Source organism: Habropoda laboriosa, unplaced genomic scaffold (assembly GCF_001263275.1).
Source record: "Habropoda laboriosa isolate 0110345459 unplaced genomic scaffold, ASM126327v1 scaffold36, whole genome shotgun sequence".
Lineage (NCBI taxonomy): Eukaryota > Metazoa > Arthropoda > Insecta > Hymenoptera > Apidae > Habropoda > Habropoda laboriosa.
In genome coordinates, this window is record NW_017100155.1 from 274,122 (window position 1) to 299,502 (window position 25,381).

At 37.7% G+C, this 25,381-nt stretch overlaps 1 protein-coding gene across 1 annotated transcript in view; it reads right to left on the minus strand.

The window, feature by feature from the left end:
• The window catches only part of LOC108576002 (limbic system-associated membrane protein-like), a 40,884-nt gene that overhangs the window by 833 nt on the left and 14,670 nt on the right, over nucleotides 1-25,381 (minus strand). The window contains 2 exon segments of the mRNA XM_017938945.1: nucleotides 223-351; nucleotides 7,178-7,336. Coding sequence (XP_017794434.1) covers nucleotides 223-351; nucleotides 7,178-7,336 — 288 coding nt within the window.

Consider the following 25,381-nt stretch of genomic DNA (forward strand, 5'->3'; position numbering starts at 1 on the left):
ACTTAGAATCTAAATAAACACTAATATTTTTAAAGTGTATTAAAATGAAATCCTAACTAACCGTTCTCAATAACAGAAAATAATACGATCGTCCTTACGTTAAAAATAAATATTTGCAATTATTATAATAATTAGTACTAAAAGGTCAAAAAATCATGGCTCTTACACTGCAACGACAACTCTATCGATTCAGTGGTTGCTAAAAGCAAAACTTTTACTCACAGTCGACGGAGACTTTGATCTGCTTGCTCACTGTCGGAGGCACCTCGTTCTTCGCGATGCATAAATAAACTCCCATGTCCAGTCTTGAGATACGTGTGATTTCGAGGGTCTCGCCTTTCCACTCTGACACTGAAACCATAAGCGTCACATTAGCCCGACAGACAATCTCACTTTCTTGTTAATTGCTTTCCCCCGTTGGGCGTCGTGCAACAAACCCTCAAACGGAATTTAAAAGCCCCGGAACCGCGCTAATTGACAGGCCAACGAGCGAGATTGAGAAGAATCGCAGAAAAATGCAAAATACTGCCGGCCATAATTCAACGAGCTTGACACTTTGAATCTTTGTCAATTTTATCACTTCAAATATTTCTGCGAGGATTTCTGGAAGACGGACAAACGCACGCATGTTTTATTTGTATGTAAAAGTCGACTAATTATGCAAGCGGTTTCTATTCGATTAAAAAATTAATCTATCAATGAAAATTATTTTGTTGCGTTTTGTATATACTATAATAAAAAAAAAGAAATACTGAAAACCGTAAATCTGTAATTATACTAGTGACATTTTTAAACTTATTATAACGTGGGTGATAAGAAAAAATAATACTGAAAATCGTACGCTTGTAATCGCACCAATGACATTCTTAAAGAGTTACTTGGACCGTTTATTTTGAAAGTGGTGTAAGTCCATTTTCTCTTGTTTCAAGAAAATTAAAGGTTAACATATCTGTTAATTAAAAAATTAAGGCAAATTATATGAAGTCTGGCAATGTTTCTACTGTTTTATCAATATGTAATTTGGTTATATAAAGTTCTTTTAGGCGTATTTTACTAAAATGATGTATACTTACGGGCTGCAAATGGACTTACACCACTTTCAAAATTAGACAATTGTAAAAATCGTTTAATTTCAATTTTGAAAAATCAAATATCACTTAAAATATACTTCATATTAATCCAATTTTGTTTACAAATAATGACACGATATAAAATAGAAGTAGTATTTTAAATTTTAGACGCTAATTACATTGTTAAAATTACAAGATATTGATATTATTTACTTATGCTCTGCATGTGGCAGGCAGTGTTTTGAAATATGCATGATGCACCGGAGGTATATAAGGTAATAACTGCTTGATGTCTTTATATATTTCATAAGTAATAGGCCTGGCATCTTGGTACAATGGCGCCGGGGCGATTTTTTGAAATTTTACCGGTCTTCCAGGACGTGTAGGTAATAAATTTATAGTTTTAAATTCTTTGTCCTTCATCGATGTTTTATATAAAATAGTGTATGGTGCACCTTTGGAGAAACCTCATCCAACATATTTGCAACCAATTTACCTGTTCTCCATTAGTGTTTTTTCTTATCTGTTTTTTAATTGCATTTTGAAGATTTTTTTATTGAAACGAAATTCTCTCGTTTCATGGAAATTTTTTAAGAAATTAAACACGGACTAGTTATACATAAAAAATTTACATTAAATTAAGCATGAATTACGTGATATCTCATTTTTTTCAAAAATGGACTTACACCACTTTCAAAATAAACGGTCCATTTAATACTGAGTATACTATTTGTATTTGAGCCACGCAGAAGCTAAAATGAATCGCTGGTTGATCATCAATTGGACGAGCGACAGTTGGATAAGTGGAAGGAACGAGAGAAGTAGAACGACAGAGAAACATATAGTTGGAAAGGAAAATGCGTTTCGTCCTGAACGTACTTTACTGGACTCATCGGTGAGGTTATCTAGAAGACCTATGCTTTGAGTGCGGTGATTAGTCAGGTCAGAAGTCCGTATTTACGGGAATAGGAGCCTAGACGAGAAGAGAACTTGTAAAAAATAACGCTTCTCCAGTTAATCCCTTTAGCGATGAGTGCGAAAGTGGATCTTTTGCATTTTTACAACCGGACGAGAAAAAAATGTAACTTCACACACTATTCAAAGGAAGTGTAGAAAGGAAAGAGAAATTACACAGTGAACAAAGGGAAGTTATGCAGAAGCCCGTTTTTATTCCGTCTCTGTTTGTACAAAAACAAGTAGCGTCACACCAGTACCTCATGCGCGCAATAGTAACTCAGTCTTTTTTGGCTTGCTCCTTGAAGTTAATGCTCATCCCCAGCTTACTGCTAACAAAGGATGATAAATTGCGTTTCGCTTTTTGATCGGTTCATTAAACACAGAAACAGAAGGACCTTCTTGACTTCTTCCGGCCACAAAGAACTTCATTTCTCAGCTTCATTCTTACCGTTTTCCGAATATCCACCGCGGAGTAACAGGCTGGTTTTGAAAAGTGCCAAAGGTCGATCGTGTACAATACGGTCGAACAGGGACCGTGAAACGCAATAAAGCCGTGGAATACGTATTTCCAAAGGGTTCGTCGAAAGAGGAATTACACGTGAGTTCTCGTATAATTTCGTGTAACAAGCGGAAAGTATGAGCTTTGATGTGAGCTGAACAGTGCGCGAAGCAAGAGGTAACCAGGCCACAAAAAGAATGAAAATACTAAAGAGAGGGGAGACCGCACTAAGGCTCAACCCTTATGTTAAGTTTACGAGGGGGCAGGCTGGCAAGCACGGAAATAGCTACGAGGTCGAGGGAAAAACGCGTAGACGTACGGAACCGGCGAAGAGTTAAGTTCGTGTAAGCTGCCTGCGAAATTATGAGAGGGATAATGCCCTGAGATCTCTCCTGGAGAGATAGCCGCGACTGGAATGTGCCACATGCCACATACTTTTTCCACTTGAGACAATAACCGGAGCTTGAATTTATCTTCGAACTTTATTTTACCGACTCTGTTCTCCATAGCGCATCTGATTTCGAAATTGAGGCTACCATTCTTCCGACTGGCCGGTTTCAACTTTATGGTATATATTGATCAATATTGGTTGTATCGTGGTATATTTGTGTTATATTTGGTAACATTAATCCTAATGTTACATATTAAAATTCGATACTTTGTGTTTGCGTCTTCATTGTTCCAATATTTCGTTGCATTAACCTTTACACATCCTTAATCATTTTCATATGCTGGTATATTTCTCTTTTACATTAATTTTTTTAATATTTGAATGTTTACTGTAATTTTTTAAATCCCATAAAAGTGTTTATTTCGTGAATCGTCTGTATTAATTGAAAAAGCCATACACTGTTTCATAGTATCAGATATAGTTTTATTATTTTTCAATACGTTTTACTGTATTTTTGAATAATCATCTAAACGACAGTTTCATTGAAATGTGGAAATAGGTTCAAGAGGTGTACACTTCTGTTCGTATGTATTGGGGCACTTAGCGAGTGTGAAGCATTTTGAAATTTGGGGGAATCTACTGCATTCTGCTGAAATGTACAAAAATGTAATAAATTCCACTGTATTCGACTAATGTCAATTGAAATCTTTTGAAACCTACGGAAATCTATTGAGATTTGCTAAAATTTACTAAATTGTACTCTAATCTGCTGTATTCTATGAATATAATAAGTAAATTAAAAATAAATAAATAAGTGAATAAATTGAAATGTTTTGAAACCTGTGGAAATTTATTAAAATCTATTGAAATTTACTAAATTGTACTAAAATTTTCTGTATTCTACTAATATAATAAATAAATAAATGAATAAATTGAAATTTCTTGAAAATTGGAAATTTATTAAAATCTATTGAAATTTACTAAAATGTACTAAAATTTGCTGTATTCTACTAATATAATAAATAAAAAAATGAATAAATTGAAATCTTTTGTAATCTACGGAAATTTATTGAAATCTGCTGAAATTTACTAAAATGTACTAAAATTTGCTGTATTCTACTAATATAATAAATAAAAAAATGAATAAATTGAAATCTTTTGACACCTGTGGAAATTTACTAAAATCTATTGAAATGTTCTGAATTCCACCAAAATCTATTGAAATCTACCGAATTCTGCATACGTCTACTGAAACCCACTAAAAGCTACTTGTTGAATGTGAAGCGAACCTCGCTACCATTTCAAGTTTAACATAAAATTATTTGACACACAAAAGTCATTACAAAATTATTAATATCCCGAAAAAGAATATTCATTCTATACTCTCTCAGTATAATAACGAGTGCATTTATATATTTTCGCCAATGTATGACCCTAACTTCAACGAAAAAAAATGTAATTTAAATCCTGCATAAATAAATAAATATGCACGGTTTAAATAAATATGATAAAAATGAATAAATCAACTTTCTCCACGAACATGCCGGGTGTTAGGGCTTGCGGTTGATCTTTCGATCGTTCAAGCATTGCCGATTTTTGCACCTGTATGCCGACTAATGGTCTAAGGCTACGAAGGACCGGTTTCTTGATTGATTTTGTGTTCTATGTTCTAAACTAATTCGAGGTCTAGGGTCTACTCTGCGAGGTGCAAAGTCTTTCTGCCGGTGTCTCCGCGGTTTCCCTCGACGAAGACTCCCACTTTTCTAAAAACACCCTGATTGGTGATTTTTCCTTTTCTAAAATCACCAATCAGTTTACTCCGGTGCATCGCCCTTCGCGAATCCTGTGGAATTTCCGCTTTTCTAGACTTCTGTGGTGACCGATCCGCCGGCGACCGGGTCCGACACGTGTGAGAGCGTGTGTGGTGCGTACCGGCGCGGCATGAGCGAAAAGCGAAGCGTAGAAGAGGCACGCGGGCCCCGGGCCCGGGACAAGAAGGCAGTTGAAGGTAGCGCGCCGAACTGGCTACGCGACAGAGAGTATACTTTTTTCTTAACGAATTGATCCCACACTTTGTTAAAGTCAAGTGGCTCATCGACGTTGGCAAAAGTCGTCACTTTTCTATTTTTCTGGGTCTGGTCTTAGGGACTAAGTGTCGCAGGCAACGCAGTAAACACTTGTGGTGTTTTGAGGAAACGATATTTGCCTGCCATAAATCCGGCTACAGGACACGCCTTAACACCGGGTGTCCTAATACTCATGAACGGCGTAGTTAGTTCATCGATAAATTGTTATCAGTGATGGATGTTTCGTACATCGAATCGGCCGTATCTATTTTTCACGTAGTTCTGACTATGATACATGCAAATTTTGATAGAGTAAAAATATATCCGGAGCAGACATACTTTCACGTAGCTGATAAACGTATGAATTTGATCGGCGTGCAAGGTGTTTCGGAGGTAAGGTAAAGGTACCAGTAGTTGACCAGTTAAGAGAAATCCTTCACATGAACAATAGTAACCACTTGCTCTGTGATTAAATAGCGAGAGTCGATGCCTGAAGATACTCTTTAAGCCTTCTAGATGATGTAACAAGACCAATTTTTTAAAAAAGTTATGTTATAAAAATTTTAAATACATATTTAAAAATTCAGTTATTACTTCAGAAGTTGACCACTCTTAAAAATGAAAACACTAGTAACTGATCCTCTGTTCGTTAGTAGTTGACCACTTATACTAGAAGGAGGGTTAAAGCAATAATGTTGGCAATCATTTTAGTATCGTTTATTTTCAACAATTACCAGCACAAGTTATAATTAGAATGGAAAGTAGAAATAAAACAATTCAATTCCATAACAAGTTCAATTCGGGAACAGAGTAGACGTTGCGAGTTCTGCTCGATTTCGTGGGCTCATTGATATGAGAAACTACAGCCTTCCACTCGTAGTCCAGCACATCAGGCTTCTCTGGCCACTTCCACAATCGCCCGTACATTTCCATGGATGAAATAAAAATAAAAAAAAAAAAATAATTAAGTAAATGGATTTTAATTTTCCGGTGGTGTTTATAATATCACGCACATGGTTATTTTAAAAAAGTGGACACTGGACGGAGTCAATAATTGACCGTGGATCAGTCAATAGTTGACCATGCGGTCATCCACTAAAACGCAGTATGCTACAAAATTTAGAACTATATTTTGTACTTCTAATAAAGTTAAATACAAAATGGATACATTATAAATCGTAAACAAATTTAAATAACTCACGTCGGTAATTTACCACCCCGGTCAACTTCTAAAAACTTAGAATAACAAGATTCAGAATTTGACCCCCCAATAAACTATTGCTTTTTGTGGTTAGAATAACAAAAACGTTGCATTTATCACTTAGAAAACACTGTGAGAATTTAATAAGTAAATAATTCAGTCACGAAGAGTTCGCAACGTATGGATTTGTTCACCTGAACCGTACAGCTGTTCTTAACAGAAACGTTAAGGAAATAGCAATATAGAGGCATATTACTTACCTTAACGAATTTGGACGTCCGTTGTTACTTCGCATACTTCATTTCACATGTAATTTTTTTGAAATTTAATCGATAGATGTCTTGGCACGTCAGGTGCATTTTTTTCAAAAGAGAATCACTTATAAAAACCTTATTTTTTACGTTTTTCTAAGAACTGGTCAACTACTGGTACCTTTACCTTAAATTTAACGGTCGAAGCGAAAAAAGAATGTTACACAGACGTATATCGTGCAAAACAATAAAAACTTCACACATTGAAATTCGTTGAACTTTTACCTCGGGTGAATTTTAACCTATATACGATATAAACCAGTCATATTCGTAGTAAGCGGTAAAAATACATTGTTTTCTATCATGCGAGTAATGTGACGCTACGTTTTAAAAATGTACCAAACAGTGTATTCGTTGATTCGAACAGAAATCAAGAAATAAAGCTGATATTTGTGGAGCAATTAAAAATCACCCTCCACGCTGCTGTGGACCGTGGACAGACAGACGGAGAAATAAACAAAAAGGGGGCAAAAACAAAAAAAGTGCGGATTGCAATAACGCGTGACAAATTGAAATGATCGTCGAATTGTATTATCGGGTAATAGAACTGTGAGGTTGTAATGTCGAATTATTAGAGGGAATCTAGTTTGAACGTTGTAACAATATCAGGATATTATTTCATCAAGTTGTAACATCATGATAATATGTGTTATTCGTGATAATGCAGTAGTGTGGTACTCACCAGAGAGCGTTTTGTTAATTGAGATCTTCGAGCCGTCGTCTCTTTTCCAGGTTATGTTTGGCTTGGGACTTCCGGTCGCTTTGCACGTTAGACTCACGTTCGCGCCCTCTCGTACAATCGCGTCTGACGAGGTCTGGTAGTCCTCTATGTTCGGAGGCACTGCAAACAAAAAGGTGTTTGCATATAATCTTTGTTCCGGTATAACGAAAAGTACAAAATTATTATTCAAGTTTGCCGTTGGGAAACATAAAATTCGTTAATTTACGCTATTCCTCTGTATTTGATCATTTTCCTGGTATTAGGCTAAATTTAATATTGTAGCGCACTGCGTAAGGAAGGTAGTGCCCCGGGCGGCCACCAGACTGGCGCCCTTGTCCGCATCCCCACTACCAATTCCACCCTTGGGCGCATGCGCGGTCGACTCCCCCACTCCACGACTCGCGCTGGCCCAGGCAACCCCCCGCAAAGATATAAAGAGGACGGGCCCATAGTTTTATGGACAACACGGTTCGCTGCTCTCAAGACGCTCCCTCGAGTGGACATCCAAGGACAGCGACCCTTGCCTAGGCTCCGACCTTGCTCCATGGGTGGACATCTACGGACCACGAGGCAACCCTGGGTCCGTCCGTTTTCCGTTCACCTGAGCGCCGTGCTACGTCGATTTCGCGTAAACTGTACTCTAGTGAGAATTATTTCGGTCAGCCCACCACCCCTCGTAACGAATAAGGTTACAATATTATAATATTAGGATAAATTTAGGTGATTTCGAAAAATGTTTCGATGGAAATCCAAGGAAATATTAGAGTGACAACATAATAGTCTTACCAAAAAAAAAAGAAAATAGAAAAAGGTTATGGAATGAAAAGGCGTCTACGTTTTCTTCATAAAATTTAAATGTTCCTTGGAAATATTAATCTAAATTATAAAGTTCGACACGAATTTATGGGATAACCTAATATAATTTTTTATTTTCTATTTTTCAGATTCGTTATGGCAAAACACAAAATTCCTTAATTTACATTATTCCTCTATCTTCAATCATTTTGGAGATATTAGGCTAAATATATTTACTCTCTCCAACTTTGAGGGCAATTTTCACCCCTTCGTTGGGAACGATTTTTTCCTAAAAAAAAAAATACGTGAACTACCATACACCAAAGTTTGATCAAAACCTGTGATTATCACTCGAGGACGTTCCCTTGATAGTTTGATAAACTACGTCGGAACACCTCGCAAAGCCAGACCCTCGCAGGCTAATCAAAATTTCCGTCAACGATTTAACCAACCGGCATCTCTCCTCCGCTATTCGCTGCAACCTCAGATACAAATCAAATAATCTATTCTCCCTTTACCAAGCAGAAAGTGTCCAAGCACAATCTATCTGAGCAACGTCACTTCAATCGCGATCAACGAGGCGGCAATCGAGCGCAGAAGAGCAACGTCAAAAGGACGAGCGCATCGGTCGGACCCGACAGCGGTCACAATAATAAAATTTGCATGACACAGGGCCGGCCTGGAGTGGACCGAGGTCGAAAACGCCTCAAGGAACCGACCTGCCTAACGGGTGAACACGAGACGACCTGAATGCCATTCTTTCACATGCAAATCAAATTCAAAGTTGAAGAAAGAAAAGAAAGAAGATGGAAGGAGAAAAAAAGGTAAAGGAAAGAAGCCTCGGTTCGACAAGGTTGCAAAAGGGGTTGAAGACGGGATCGTTCTGTAGAAACCAGTTACAACCGTGGAAACGTTCGAAAGCGACGTTGAAGGCTGCCACGAGCAGCTAGAAGAGCAAAGGAAACGGGGAATACGCGTAGATAAGACGAGGAGGGTAGAAGTCCCCGTTAAAAAGTCGTAATCACTGACAATAAGAGGCCTTTTTCCGTGGAGAAGGAAATGTATTCGAGGAGTGGTCCGTCGCCTCGGGAATAGCGATGGCCTGGAATTGTGTATAGGTATATACGATCGGGAAAGTTTTGACTGTGATGTTGGATTTGAATGGGGCTTGTATCGAATTTGAACGTTGTTCGATGAAATGATACTTTTCCAGTGAAAGGTTTTGAAATTGATGGCGAAGGTTCGGAGAAATGTAATTACTCTGAAAATTGAACTGTGAAGAGATTAAAATATTTTCACTTAGTTATCATATGGCTTATCGGAAAATGTCGATATTGAATTTTTTGCATAGATAGATTTTATAGATACAGTATTTTTATCATCTATATCGGTACATTTCTAACTTCTTTGGTTTCGTAATAGAGAGCAGATCAGATTATACGATCAGTTTTCAATTATTAGTCAAATGCAAATTTTAAACTGCCTTTTCTGTAAAATTTACATTTTTTGAGTTGTCACTATCAATGTCAAACAGCATACATTGTAGGAATCGACGGAAAAATATTGAGGGACCCAACGGGAATCGAACCCAGGACCTTCGGCTTAGCAGGCCGAGGCTTTGCGCGCTACGCCAACCACTCCCTCTCTATTCTCCCTTCGAGGTTTCCTATTTGGGTACGGAGGCCCCGATACTGCAATATTTCGCAATTGTCGAAATTTTAGTATCGTTCCATTCAAACTTCATGTCAATTTTTCCTACTGGTCAAGAAACTCTGATCTTTAATTGACACACGATACAACAATCGTATTTTCAGTCATCCAAAAATTTTAAAAATCATGTTAAGAAAGAAATGATGAAGTGATTAAAGAAGAAAGTGATTAACTCCACTTTTTAATTTTCTTCCAATTTTAGTATCAAAGCACATACTTGGTGCTTAATTTTTCATAAAGAGAAGTGGCTCCTGAGTGGTTCAAATTAAAAAGTTTAGACGAGAAATGTCACTAAAAAATGACACACTCCGAGAACAATTGTACCACTGTATAAGTAGAATTTACGGGATATCAGACAATAGTCTCGCGACGATAACCTGAACTATCTGTTCTACTCTGAATTACACGTCCTTCCTGTGGTAATTACCAGACCGACTGAACACAGAGATTACACGTGTAATCCTGTTCTCGCGTAATAACCGATCAAAAATCCCGACCTCCATTCTGGCGAATGCTCGTTACAAAAGATGCGAAAGGTTTATCGTAGGAAACGTGATAGCGGGAGGTAAACGTGATAACGTGGAATCGATATTGCGAGTACGAGATCGCCGTGTATGATTCAAACGAGGATAAGGCGAATGACCATAGTGAAACCTCAAGCGAATCCAATTTCCATGTGAATCGTTGCCGATTGTCACCGAAATAACGAAGGTGAATCGTTTATGATGGATAAGCTACCTGTCAGAATGCTCATTTTCTCTGTAAACATAAAGTGAATTGTTCGGTGAAATGATAGATTGTGTCGGATAATCGGTTTTTGATTGTTTGTACAGGGTGGTGCGAACGACCTTGACACGTTTAAAGGTAACTATTGAAATTTTACGAGATGTGTAAGAGACTAGGAAATCGAGGCAAGATAATTCTTTGGTAATTAGGTACAGGTTTTTTTTGGATAGAAATTTTTATTTTAAATTGTACGGGGGATCGGGCAGTATGTAACGACGTAATGATCAGCTGGAACGTAATCCTGGCATATTTAAAGGTAATTATTGAAATTTTGCGAAAAGTGTAAGAGACTCGGAAATGAAGGTAAGGTAATTCTTTGAAAATTAAATACAGGTAGTTTTCAATTTACGAATTTTTTGATGAAAATTTTTATTTTAAATTGTGTGGTGAATGACACAGTATGTAATGACGTAATGATCAGCTGGAACGTAATCCTGGCATATTTAAAGGTAACTATTGAAATTTTGCGAAAAGTGTAAGAGACTCGAGGAAAAGTGTAAAATTTGGAAGAAAGGAGACCTTGAGTGGAACACGTAGAATAATTAAGCGTTTCTAATTAACTTACAAGGGAACCTCAGTGACCCGAAATGTCCGATTTTTTTGAAACTTTGTGGGTTTGTAGGGGATCTCAACAGAAGTATCGGGCAATTTTTTTTGGCCCAATTTCGGTTCTTTGGGGTGAAAACAGCCCTTGAATGAAGATAAGTGTTACCTTATTTCCCTGTATATCTTTAAAACTATAGTAGATATAAAAAAATGTTTACAATAAAAATTAAATGGCTTTATATTTCGTCAATAAAATGTTATTATTATTTTAAATACGCTTTTCTGAACCCCAATCACAACTCCAAGTAAATCCCACAGTAGGTACACGTGGTTCCCAATTTGCGAATTTTTCGGATCGAAATTTCGGTTTTAAATTGTACGGTAAATGTAATTTTTTATTTTGGCACGCTTTTAAACGTAATTAAACGATGTGCAAATTGCGCAATGACATAATGATCAGTTAGAACGAGCTTCCCGCTTTGCGAATCCCAGATTTACGAATGGTCACCAGAAACCAATTAATTAAATAAAGGCGGGAAATACCTGTACAGCTATTTATTTTTGTGAAACGCTTGAAACAACGATTGAGAACAATATACTTTTTCCAGCACTCTTTTTCGTACTTCTCCCTCGCCTAACACAGTCCTCTGATTCGCAGAATATTTTTCAGGAACAAGGAATGGTGTTAGAAAGTGGACACGAGACATCGTTGTCTAAAACGTGTCTGCGTCTTGACTATTGTTCGCGTAACTTAGATGCGCCACGTGACGACTTGCAAAAGTTACAAAAAATGTGGAAAACAAATGTGCATATCTTGCAAACTTTGATATTTCTGCTAAATTCCAAATTTTATGAAAAATTTCGTAATATCGTATTTGAACGTGAAATTTTGCAATTTATAATGCTGTACATGTGTTTAATAATTTCGACCAATGATGGATTCTAGGTAAATTAAATTTAATGTCAATTTATAAACAATAAAGATTATATGTTTCGTGCACGTAGAGATGTTTATAGAGACATTATTCGTGAAATTGGTATATAGATTGAATTCTACGTGGTGCGGCAATGTTTCGTTTATAATACACGTATCATGGTGAATTCCTCTTTCTCGTTTGAAAATATTACGTTATGTGATCTCTAATTGGTTTACGATTAGGAATTTAATGTCAATTTGTAAGGAATAAAGATTATATGTTTCGTGCACGTAGAGATGTTTATAGAGACATTATTCGTGAAATTGGTATATACAGGGTGTCCCGTAACTCCTCGAACACCCGGAAATGGGGGGTAGCTGAGGTGACTCTGAACAACCTTTTCCTTTTCCAAAATCCAGTTTGAAGCTTCGTTTTTGAATTATTAACGAAAAACACTGGCCAATTACAGCGCGCTGAATTCTACGTGGTGCGGCAATGTTTCGTTTATAATACACGTATCACGGTGAATTCCTCTTTCTCGTTTGAAAATATTACGTTATGTGATCTCTAATTGGTTTACGATTAGTATGATTAATGATTTAATGTGTTCAACCTGGCGTCAGTCATCGGTGATTTGCAATAGTTTCGTGGGATTTGATGACATGAATTATTAATAGAGCTATATGTTTACAAACATAGTAATTAGTACAATACACCTAAAAAAGATCTAACAGACGTCAACGTATGAAATAATTACAATTGCTATCTTTAACGTCGTTTATCATTATCAGCAAACATTGTTCTAAATAAATTCTTATGAAAAATCATAAATTTTAACTGGTTTGCTTCAACTTAAATTTGAACGTAAACTAGAATTCTGCAATTTCTGAACTTTTAATTAAGTACTATTCTTCCCCTTGCACATCTACGTTTGTCAATAAATATTATTACACAAATTACAGATTTTCTTGTTTTCTGCATTGCACCGAAGGTTCAGTAATATTTGTCAATAAATATTTATGAATAAAAATGACTACGCGAAATTTACTTTTTCTTATTTTCTCACTTTCTGCTTTTCTTATTTGTTCTGCAATGTAACGAAGATGCAGACAATCTTTGGAAGCAAACCGTGACATGTGAAAGTAGAATTAAAGAAAATTTCTCAAGCAACGCTTAGAAAACCGCTAAGTAGATGGTATCGAGTATAAGAGGAGGCATCTCCGCGTTATTAAAATCGCATCAACATAGACTCATTTTCCACGAAGGACTCGTGGCTCGTTAGTTCTGCCAGACGCCAGCGGAAAGTGCATGGCGTGTTTAGAAAAGATACACCACTAAAAATTACTACGATACCGAACCGGAAGGAGAAATCTGAAATATCGACGCGGAAAAAAAAATACTTAGTCGTTAACTTTTAGCTATTGTGTGTATTGTTATACAGGAAGGAAGGAAAATACAAATTTTCAGGATATCTTTGATTTTTTGATTTTTCTGCATTCGTTGATTATTAATCTTTTCAATTTATTTCCAAACTGGAAATAATGATTGACAAATTCATGACGTACAGTTTATAATAAACTCTTTAAAATCATTTTTGTCTGATAAATGTGAAATTTCTTAACATAGTTTTGATAAGAAAATTTTCATTTGTTATTTAAACGTATCGATATTGAAATTCAAATATGTGTATACAGAAGAATATAAACAGCCTGTATGAGATCATATTTTAGTGATCCAGATTTAAGTGAAAATGTGAAATTTCTTAACATAGTTCGTACAGTTTATAATAAACTCTTTAAAATCATTTTTGACTGATAAATGTGAAATTTCTTAACATAGTTTTGATAAGAAAATTTTCATTTGTTATTTAAACGAATCGATATTGAAATTCAAATATGTGTATACAGAAGAATATAAACAACCTGTATGAGATCATATTTTAGTGATCCAGATTTAAGTGAAAATGTGAAATTTCTTAACATAGTTTTGATAAGAAAATTTTCACTTTGTCATTTAAAAGTATCAGTGAAATTCAAATGTATGACTGAAAATAAGTTCGAATGTACAGCAGAATATATTAAAAATCACTTCGAAGTGATGTTTAATATTAACCACTTCATTGTTCGCTAAGGCGATTGTTGAAAATATCGATCACGATTTATATTCTTCTTGTCAGTACGAAAATGGATACCTGGAAACGTTTAATTCACTTATATCATCGCCACGCTAAGGGGTAATATGATGTGCACAGCCTTCAACGACGAAGCTTTGACAAGCCGCTATTAAAGTAGAAAGTGCAAAATTAGCAATGGTATATCGAGAACGTGCAGAAAAGGCTAACGTACCAGCCACTTCCTACGAGTCATTACGCGAACGAATGAAAAATCGATAATTACCCTGGAGATTGAAGGCGAGAGCAGAAATTCAAATCTACATATATGTATATGTATATGTACATACGTGTCCATTACAGAATTGAAATTGTTAAAAATAATAATTCATTTTTTCTCTTTTCAATTTAAAAAAATTACATTACAATAAAAAAATAAAATAGAAATAACAAACTTTATCGTGAAATTAAAATAAAATTGAAATAAATTTCTGACTTTGAATGGAAATTGGGTTTGGGTTAGATTAGAATTTCTTCGAATTTAGGTTAGACCATTTTAGAATTTAGGTTAGAATTTCTTAGAATTTCTTAGAATTTAGGTTAGAATTTCTTAGACTTTAGGTTACAATTTCTTAGACTTTAGGTTACAATTTCTTAGAATTTAGGTTAGAACTTCTTAGAATTTAGGTTAGAATTTCTTAGAATTTATGTTAGAATTTCTTAAAGTTTAGGTTACAATTTCTTAGAATTTAGGTTAGAACTTCTTAGAATTTAGGTTAGAACTTCTTAGAATTTAGGTTCGAATTTCTTAGATTTTCTTAAAGTTTAGGTTAGAATTTCTTAGAATTTATGTTAGAATTTCTTAAAGTTTAGGTTACAATTTCTTAGAATTTAGGTTAGAACTTCTTAGAATTTAGGTTAGAATTTCTTAGAATTTAGGTTAGAATTTCTTAGAATTTAGGTTAGAATTTCTTAGAATTTCTTAGAATTTAGGTTAGAATTTCTTAGAATTTCTTATAGAATTTCTTAAAGTTTAGGTTGCAATTTCTTAGAATTTAGGTTAGAGTTTCTTAGAATTTAGGTTAGAATTTAGCTTAGAACTTCTTTTACTAGAATTTCATAGCAAAAATTTGAAAAATCGTCAAAGTTAAGGTCACAAAGACTAAATTTCTTTTTCTGAGAACAGTATTTTTACAATGTTTCAAAATCGCATACCTCAAGAACCAAAAGAGACCCCGCGAAATTCAAATCCTGTGTAACTTAGAAATGCACCCTTTACAATATACGTCAAAAGATATATGATTCATCCTTCTGCAAATTTTTACCAACTTTCACTTTAATTAATTCACGTCAGAATCCCTTCAAACCAACCAGAACGTCGTAGCGCAAGAAAACCATCCTCGAAATATGCTCCGAAGATCGCGTATATAATTCAGGATTCGCGCCGCTCGTTCTGGCCAAGTTCCGGCGTTATTTCGCCGGGAGCTTCGACAGACTGCGTTTTACGACCATCGACAAAAGAAAAAAAAAAGAAAAAGAAAGAAGCGTTCCTCTCTCCAATCGAATATCCTTCATGAGTGTCCCTCCATTAATACGTGGAGCGTGAGGCACTAAAAGGGGGGAGGGAAAAGCGGCTCAATTTGAAAGTCTAAATGCGATTCGAGCGTCTAAGCGTTCCCCGTGCAAACCGGCTAAAGCCTTGACGATCCTCTCGATCGTATCCCAGCTCGTGTGTAAATTTCAGCCGGTCGTTATTCCTCGCCGCCGCTTAAAACGAGCGCAGCTCGCGGAAATAAATAACAGAGACGGACTCGACTCAATTATATCGCTGTCATATTACGGAAAAAATATGATATTGTATCGGAAAAGGCGGACTGACATCTGTCGTTTGCACCGCGCATTTGTGACGTTGATCGAAACCGACATCGCGATTCGCATGATTGGCGGACGCCGCCGCCGCCGCGCTTGACCAACGCCGAATATTTCATCGGACCCTGTCTTTTTTTTATTCCACGTGTAACCCGCCGTGACAAATTATTACTATTTTCTTCCGAGGTTCGATCGCGTCCGTTCACTTTCGGGCGGAAATTTCGTACGGACGTTGGTGTTAACGTTACCAACGCATAGAAATCGAAACCCGCGAGAAAAAATCCTTACCGCCATTTTGGGGTTCGAGTCTGGGACGGAGGTCTTCGTTGATTCTCCGGGCCGGTTCTAGCGGTTGGTGGTTTCGATAGAGAGTAGAGATCATGCTTGATAGAGGTATAGGATAGACACCGCGGTACTTTGAGCCCTACTCAGAGCGGCAAACACTAGTTGCAGGCCCGCCTTCTCTAATGCAATTATAGAAGTCGGGCACACGTGTTGTTATTATTGGTCGAACGCGATAACATTGACGGATCGGATCATACAGGGTGTCCCGTAACTCCTCGAACACCCGGAAATAGGGGGTTGCTGGGGTGACTCTGAACAACTTTTTCCTACCACAAGTTCTCGCTAGTCCTCATAGAGGCTCCTATTTGTATATATACAACTTCTGACACGAGTCCTTCCAGTCCCTCCCGCATCTAAGGCACGGCTCTCCTAGGTAGCCTTGCTGGCATGAAAGTCCACTTGGAGGCCCGGAAACGCCCTAACCTTTCATTCTCCGCCCATCCTCAGTTTCCTAAAAACTCTTCACTCCGAAAGGCCCTTCTCAGGGCGGCAAAACAGACAGGCTGTGTGTCCGTTCACTGAGACTCTGAAGAAGAGTATGACAGTGAAGAGTGATATAAGACAGAAGCTACTTAAATGAGGCTTAAGTAAGGGTTTTTACTCCTCTATAAACAAAAATAGGAGATAGAAGGCCCGCCTCCTCGCGGCAGGGACGGGAAACACTGGGTCCAAGACCCAGTGGGTTAAGTACCTTTACGAAACAGCAAATAAGAAAAAGTATAAAGAAATATATTCTCGAAAGAGAAGTTTTCATAGTAAAAAGGAAACAGAATAAAAATTAAAATGACAAAGAACAAGTCTGCATAAAGGCAAGAAGAATAATATATGTCCGTTCACCGAGCATTCGCGACGAACTTCTTCTTTCCGCGTTGTGGAGAGATTTTATTTAACTTCGCTCGATTCGTGAGTTAATTATTCTTGAATCGCTATGTAATATGTAAAGTAGGTAATACGTGATTGTTAGTTACATTGGACAGAAGTGGAAGTGAAATTTGGAGATTTCAGCGAGACGTGAAATATGCAGCGAAGGAAAGTAATTAACGGAAATATTTTCTCTTTTCTGTACTTCATGATTTACATTCGTTATTGATTCGGGGAATTAACATACGTGAAATGAAATTTCTAGTAATATAGATTTTAATATTTAATTCGTTGGTATTTCATTTTGCAATTTCTCGATATTCGTTATTCGTGTAGTTTAACAATAAATCCGTGAATATCCCGTGAACAAATTTTTATTCCGAAATGTAAATAGCAAGACGAATAAAATTTTAAAAATTTCAGCTTTCTTTGCTTCTAATGAATACGAATATGAATAAAATGTTAAAAATTTTAGCATTCTTTGCCTCTAATGTTGAAAAATATTAGTCAAAGATCCATTGTCAAAATCAGCAGATCATTACGCGTGTAACGAAGCTCGCGTTTCAAGAGCACGCGCACCTACCGAGCAAACAAGCGAATTAAACAAACACGCAAAACAAAGCGTCATAATGGTCGTTTACAATTTACGAGCTGATCTGTTCTCGAATAAACGCTCGAATATTACATTCCGCCTGTAATTTCCCAAACGCGACGTGATTTTATCGTATAACTCAAGTAATGTACACACTAGTATATTTATGAATTATGTACGTAGCCCAACACGGTAATGATCGAGCATGATTTCGTGGATCCGTGTTTGCTCTCTCTCTCTCTCGCTCACTCTCTCCCAACTGTCAAACGGAAGTGTGAAATGAAATTCGACTGGTCACATTCTCGAAAAAGGAGATGAAAACAACAAAAAGATAGAGGGAGAAAGAGAGGCGCAACGAGTGAAAAGAGAGAAAAAAGTTGAACGCGAGGGATCGCGCGACAGATATGATAGCGTCAATATTGAATTGTTCCACTGGAAATTAATCGAGAATATTCATATCACGCCGCTGAAACGCGTATTATTCGTGTAACAATTTCGTCCCGATAACAACGGTAATCAAAGCAAAATATTCATACGGCCCGCGATCCATGCTTCTTCCAACGTCGTCTGCTATCACTCGTTATCGTTATCCGCTGGCGATACATCGTTGCTAAATGTTAATCGACGGTATTAACGGTAATTAGCGTGGAAATTTTCCTTGTCTGTTAGGTTTGTGGAACTCGTGCGTTACGTAGATATCAAGAACTTAGAAAGGAACATGCCTAAGTGATAGTCACCGATTTTGATGAAACATTGGTATATATAGGGTTATCCAAATTGAGTGTCACATCTTCAAATTGAAATAAACATTGAGATTTGTATGGTTTCCTTATTTTAACACAAAGTCTACTCTATGACATTAATTATGAAAGACAATATCATTCAAGTGTCCTTCTCGGCTTTTTCTCACGAGCTCGATACGTTTGACCCAATTTTCCATTACATTTTCACATAACTGATTAGGTTTGTGGAACTCGTGCGTTACGTAGATATCATGAACTTAGAAAGGAACATGCCTAAGTGATAGTCACCGATTTTGATGAAATATTGGTATATATAGGGTTATCCAAATTGAGTGTCACATCTTCAAATTGAAATAAACATTGAGATTTGTATGGTTTCTTTATTTTAACACAAAGTCTACTCTATGACATTAATTATGAAAGACAATATCATTCAAGTGTCCTCCTCGGCTTTTTCTCACGAGCTCGATACGTTTGACCCAATTTTCCATTACATTTTCACATAACTGAAATTCAATTTCATCAATGGCGGCTGTGATATTGTTTCTCAGCTCGTCAATAGTCTTTGGATTCTTAGCGTAGACTTTACTTTTCAAGAGTCCCCGTAGAAAATGGTCTAACGGTGTTAAATCACACGATCTTGATGGCCAATTAATGTCTCCTCCTCGTGAAATTACGCGTCCGTTAAACATTTCCTTCAGCAGAGCAACTGTTTCCTTTGATGTGTGGCATGTGGCACCGTCTTGTTGGAACCAGATATCGTCCACGTTCATATTGTTCAATTTGGCCCTAAAGAAAGTGGTTATCATGTGACGATAACGCTGTTGGAAGATGTGACACTTAATTTGTATAACCCTGTAGTATCTAGTGTCCTTTTTTATCGACAATCGTCCACGTTAACCCTTTGACACACGGTGAATTTTTAACCATGGCTGCAAAATTTGTTATTTTGGTCGTATCGTTTTAAAATTCGGTTCATTGAATTAAGGTGGAAATGCGTAAACGATAAAGTAAGTATTAAGTTGAGGTGAAAGTGAATTTTTGCAAATTTTCGCGAATTTTCAGAACGCCTATAGGCGCCAATAGTAACGAAAGGGTTAAGGGGACGAAAATCGCCGTCAAAAATTATAGTAACAAATTTATTATTCTCTTTTTTTCAAATTTATTGCTGAACAATACAACATTCGTCAATTTACACTATTTCTGTACCTCCAAAAAATTTCGAGATATTAGATCAAATATATTTGTCACCATCAACTTTGAGGACGATTTTCACCCCTTTAATGTGAACGATTGTCGATAAAAAAAAATACATGTCAAATATTTTCTTGAATACTGCCGCATGTCTACGTTTCTCGGCACACTTTCATCTTAATTTAAGCCTTGTTACTTTTGCACTTCCACCTCAATTTTTAAAAAGATAAATTAAAAAATGTTAACTTCGAATTTTAATTTAAAAATTTTAACTTTGAATTTTAATTAAAAAAATTAAAAATATCTAAAGACACCCAACCAGAAGATTTTGCGGCCGCGTTTGAACGTCTATCGTCACACACTAAAACCTGCCGCGACGAAAGGGTTAACAATCTTCTAACGATTATTTAAATTTCCTTCGCATTCAATAACAATCCCAACATTTCTGAACGCCAGTGTACACGTCTAGCGAAAGCAGCAGCGTCGTCCCGGAGTCGCATGAAATCATCATCGCTCACTTGTTTTTCCATCGAAACACGAACACGCCAATGGTCCCAAATGCGCATCGCAACGGCCGTAAACGCGGCTCGGCGTTCCTCGCATGCAGTAAATCGATGCTCCATTGACCGAACCAGTCGTAATGATTCTTCGAGAGAAAATGGGGATGGTTGTGACTGTCCCACTCCACAGCGGGGAGTCCCAGAAAAAATTGTCCCCGCGGGATGTACGACGTAACGCGAGACAGAAGAATGGCGGCGGACGAGGAAAAATATACGATAATCGTTAACCTGGAAACCAGCCTAGTCCTATGTACATACGTACGTACATACGTATGTACACGTGTAGAACGTGTTGTTGTGGTTTCGGTACGACGAAAGTGTATTCGCCGAAGCAGGAATCGCGGGGTACGATAAAAATCGCGGATCGTCCCACTTTCATCCCTAGGAAGAGGAGTCCTCCTCCACCTCCCCTCGTTCTACAACAGATTCCAGCGTAGCGATAACGACCTCTAAGCGCGGGCAAAAATATTCCGCGTAACCGGCACGTACTCTCGATTCGTTCCTCTCGCTGACCTGGCCCTGGGGAAATTGATTAATGCCACGCCGGAAATTAACGCGACCGCGGGCTTTTAATCTTCCAACGCCGCGGACATGAATTGATGATCGTCTTCAAACGATTTCACCGTGATACAGTTAATTTCACGATGATTAGAGTTTGATGACGATGTGTTTGTCTTGGTTTCACTCGGTTTTGATGGGTACGCAGGACGCGTGGTACAATCGGGCAAAGGGTGATTCTTAACATTTTTTGTCGTTTGGAACTTTGTTTTTGAGAAAATCGAGTTGGATGCAGAGGGAAATTTTTGAAAGGTGTGTTTGTAAAGATGAATCGAACATAAATCGAGAATTTTTGGGTTAATGTTTTGGGATGGTTTTTAGGAATTTGATTAACCCTTTAACGCTCACATTTTTCTCAACTCGATGTGCCAAAAATGATTAATTTTGTTTTATTTTAATTATTTCCTAGACGTATAGAAATAGGTTTCTAATTTATTTATAATGCTGTGAGTTACATTTTTGCGGTAAAATAGAAATGATAGTGCAACATGAAAAGTGAAAGAAAATAATTCACAAAATTGCACTTTTTGGAGGATTAGCTGTGCGTGTGTAAGACACGAGCATGAGCGTTAAAGGGTTAAACAGGAAGTATTTATAAATATATTGGACATTTTGGGAGGAACCTGTGTTAATTAGGATTTCTTATTTGTGATATATTAAATAAATTTTGATGTGCGATGTATTGTCTATATTTTAAATAATAATTACAGAAATATGTAACATTACGATTAGGAATAGTAAAGAATTTTCATGTTCATAGAAATATTTGAAGGTACGAGTATTTTTTAATATGCCACGTTTTCATATATGAAGCAGTATGCGCTATTTTATTAAAAGATTAAAATACAAGTATTATGCTGTACTTTTATATTAAAATATGTCTATGTTCCTCTTTCACTGATTCCACGTATAGAAGGAAATATTCTGAAAGAGGTTACTCATAAACGCGGGTAAATTCTTATTAAAGAAGTAAATATAAAGCGGAAGTTTTCAGTCCTTGAGAATTGCGCGAGATAGAACTCGTTAAAAATTAAATCGATACAGACGCGTCGAAAAAACTGAATCGAAGCGTAAGAAGTTCAAGCACCGTATCGTTCGTGAATTTCTACCCGGGGAAAGAGGAGCCGCCTCGAATTAATTAAAAGGACTAATTAGACGAAACTCGAAGTAACGGATTTTTCCAGAGCGCGCGCGACACGGGCAAACGCGGCCGCGACCAATCAAATAATTTACACGTTTCCATCGCGCTGTTCTCGCGGGAACGTGTGAAAATTATAATCGACCAAGCGTACCCCTTTCATCCTCATCCATCCCAAGAATTCGAATCTGATTATTGCATTTTACAATCGAACAAAAGACCCATTCTCGTCTCATTAACGCGTCCAGCCGAGCGTGTTTGAACGCGTGCGCTTCGTTTGACACGGTGCTGTCGTCGACACGTGGTTGAAAGGAAAGTAGACAGACGGAGAGAGAAAGAAAGAGAGGGGAGAGAGAATGAGGGAGAGATAGAGGGAGAGAGTGAGAGAGGAGGAGAGAGGAGAGAGAAAGAATGAGAGGGTGGGAGAGAGAGAGAGACAGGAAAAGAAAGGGGGAGCAAGAGAATGAGAGAGGAAGAAATTGGAAGAGGAAGAGAGACAAAGGGGGGAGTGAGTGACTCTCTCTCTCCCTCACCCCTCATCGCAGATTTCCCTCTCTCTCTCTCTGTGAGGGGTGTAAGAGAGAGTCACTCACTTACATCCCTCACAAAGAGACAGGGAGCTCTCTTCACTGACTCCTCACAGAGAGAGAGAGAGAGAGTCACGCACTCATACCCCTCACAGAGAGTGAGAAGGAACTCCATGAGGGGGGAAAGAGAGAGAGAGAGAGTCACTCACTCCCTCCTTTTTCTCTCTTCCTCTCCCCTCTCTCTCTCTATGAGGGATGTAAGTCAGTCTCTCTCTCTCTCTCTCCACCTCATGGAGACAGAGTCATACACTCTCACCCCTCACAGAGAGAGAGAGGGTGGATATGAGTAAGTGACTCTCTCTCTCTCCCCCTCACAGAGATCCCTCTCTCTCTCTCTCTCTGTGAAGGGAGTGAGTGACTCTCTCTCCTCCTCTGTGAAGGGAGCGTGTGAATGTCTCTCTCTCTCTGTAAAAGGAGTGAGTGACTCTCTCTCTCCCTCTCACGAAGCCAGTCACACACTCCCGCCCCGCACAGAGAAAGAGAGAGAAACACAGAACGCAAAAGAACAGGTAGAAAGAACGAAATAGAAAACGAAGAAGACACGTAGTAAAAAATATGGCTCCGCTTATTAGCGATTTATACTTTTTCCAATAATCGCGGATCGAAGAGACACCACAAGGGACGCGTCGTCCGTGTCCGCGACGCCGCGCCGTTAGGAATAATTTGCATCTCGTATCGCAACCCGCCCCCGTTGCTGATGGTTATTGCGATTCCCAGGCGACGCTTCGATTCCACTTTCGACCGTACGACTAATGCATTTTCAAACGAAACGCGAATAGAGAGAGAGAGAGAGAGGCACGTTAGCCCGCCGATATTTTCCAACGGGCAAATCACCCGAAAGTAGAACCGGCATTCCAAAGTTTTACCGTTTTCTATGGCGAAAGTCTGCGCGCTAGGGGTTGCGTTTTGAATATCATATTATATAGTAAAAGCGAGCTACTCTGCCCAACGGAGGCTTTGTTGCACTGGACGATAAGAGTGTACGGCTGCGGCAACGTGAAATTTCATATTGCGTTTTCTTCAACTGTTTGCGCTTTGATTATATTCGACTGGAATAAGCTGCTCCGATTTCGTTCCGGGGAATAATAATTTTACAGCCATTGTGGCGTGAAACTTTTTATCGAATTGACTTTTGCATGGGTTCGACAGATATAGGTCCACCGGTTGTATCGCGAGTTAGTGCATTTTCATTGCAACGGGCAATGATTATGTGATTGTGGTATCGTAAACTTTCTTATTTGTTCGTTTCTTTTTTTCTTTTTTCTTTTCTATACGCCTCTTGGTACAGATGTTAAAGTTACTTCGGGCGTTTCTATTGCAGTAGAAGGTAAACTTCTTTAACCTCCTTTCGGTATGCAATAATTATCTGATACTTTTCGAGGTTGTCGATTTCAGTTACTGTCGGGTATTCTTGCGAATTAATACTTTTTTCTATGCTGCGATACAATTTTTTCAACGGTTTATTACTCCTTTCAAAGATATCCTATGAATCATTTCAATTGCTCGAGAAATATAATGCACAATGACGTAGTTATTTGGAAACGAAGAAATATTTGTTCTGTACTTTAACGGACAAAAAGTACATACCGGGTGTCCCAGTTATTTCTGATCAAACTTCGCCAGTATACTCTACGGGTATAAGTGAGAAGAAAATGTTATGTGAACACAGGTCGTTTGAAGCTTCGTTAAATGCTATCTTAAAGTATAAAAGATAAGAACGAAAAATTTCACACATTCTGTTCTAAAAATTTTGTAAAGTAATAAAAGAAAAAAATGTAAGAAAACAGTAAAGGAGTATAATTTCCAAAAATTTCAAACACTTTCTGATCTCAAAATTCTACATAGAAATAGAAGAAAAGTGAAAGAAAACAGTAGAAGAGAATAATCTGAAAAAATTTCAAACACTCTGATCTCGGTAAATTCTACAAAGAAACGAAAAACAGGCGAAAACGTGTTCTTCGTTTCCACAGTAGAGTGTAAAATAAACCCAAGGCTAAAATTTCCAAGTTACACACGTAGAAACGTTGCTGCTACCTGAAACAGGACACACGGAGAGCGCTAATAATTCGAAACGCGGCGACGTTTCCGCGTCCATGCACGTTCTCGTGGTTCGAAGCGCGAAGCAAGGGTGGACTCTTGGTGTTAGCATCCCGCCGGTTTGTTTCTCTTTCGCTCTCCCGCTGTCTGTTCCGCGTGTCCTCCGTACGGGCTGATGCTAGCGGAGTTTAGAGCAAGTTAACGCGCAACAACACCGTGCCAGCGTACACGTGGCGGCGTTTGCGCTTGAATAATGCATCAACAGTCCGTACGCGGCTGCTGTATAACGGGCCACGCTGTTCAATCTGCGCTTGTTGAACAATTCGGTAACACCCCGCATTAGCATTAATGTAGCAGATCGTCGGACACCTGCGGTAATTCATAGGATTGAGTGGGACTCCGCTCTTGCTTTTCGAGACGCGCCATTGACTCGCTTACGGTCCGGTTTGAATAAAAATTAGGCACTACGGATCGTGGGAAATAAATGGAGAATCTTAACTGAAGAATACTTCCTTCGTTTCATTCCTTTCTTAATCGTAACAAAGCCGAGTTTCTTTCACAAATTCAAGGTAGCGAGTAAACGAAGAATCTTAATTGAACAATCCTTCCCTTATTTTGTACGCTTTTATCGTAATTAAACTGACTTTCTTTTCAAAAATTTAACATTGAAGAAAGAAGGCTTGCAGCCAACTCGGTAATTTTACTCTAATTTCTTTTTTTATTGTAACTTCGGCTAATCCAGGGAAAAGCATTCTGATAATGTGATTTGGAGATTGAAATTTTACTGAAGTAATGTGCGAGTTGTAAATAATCTTGT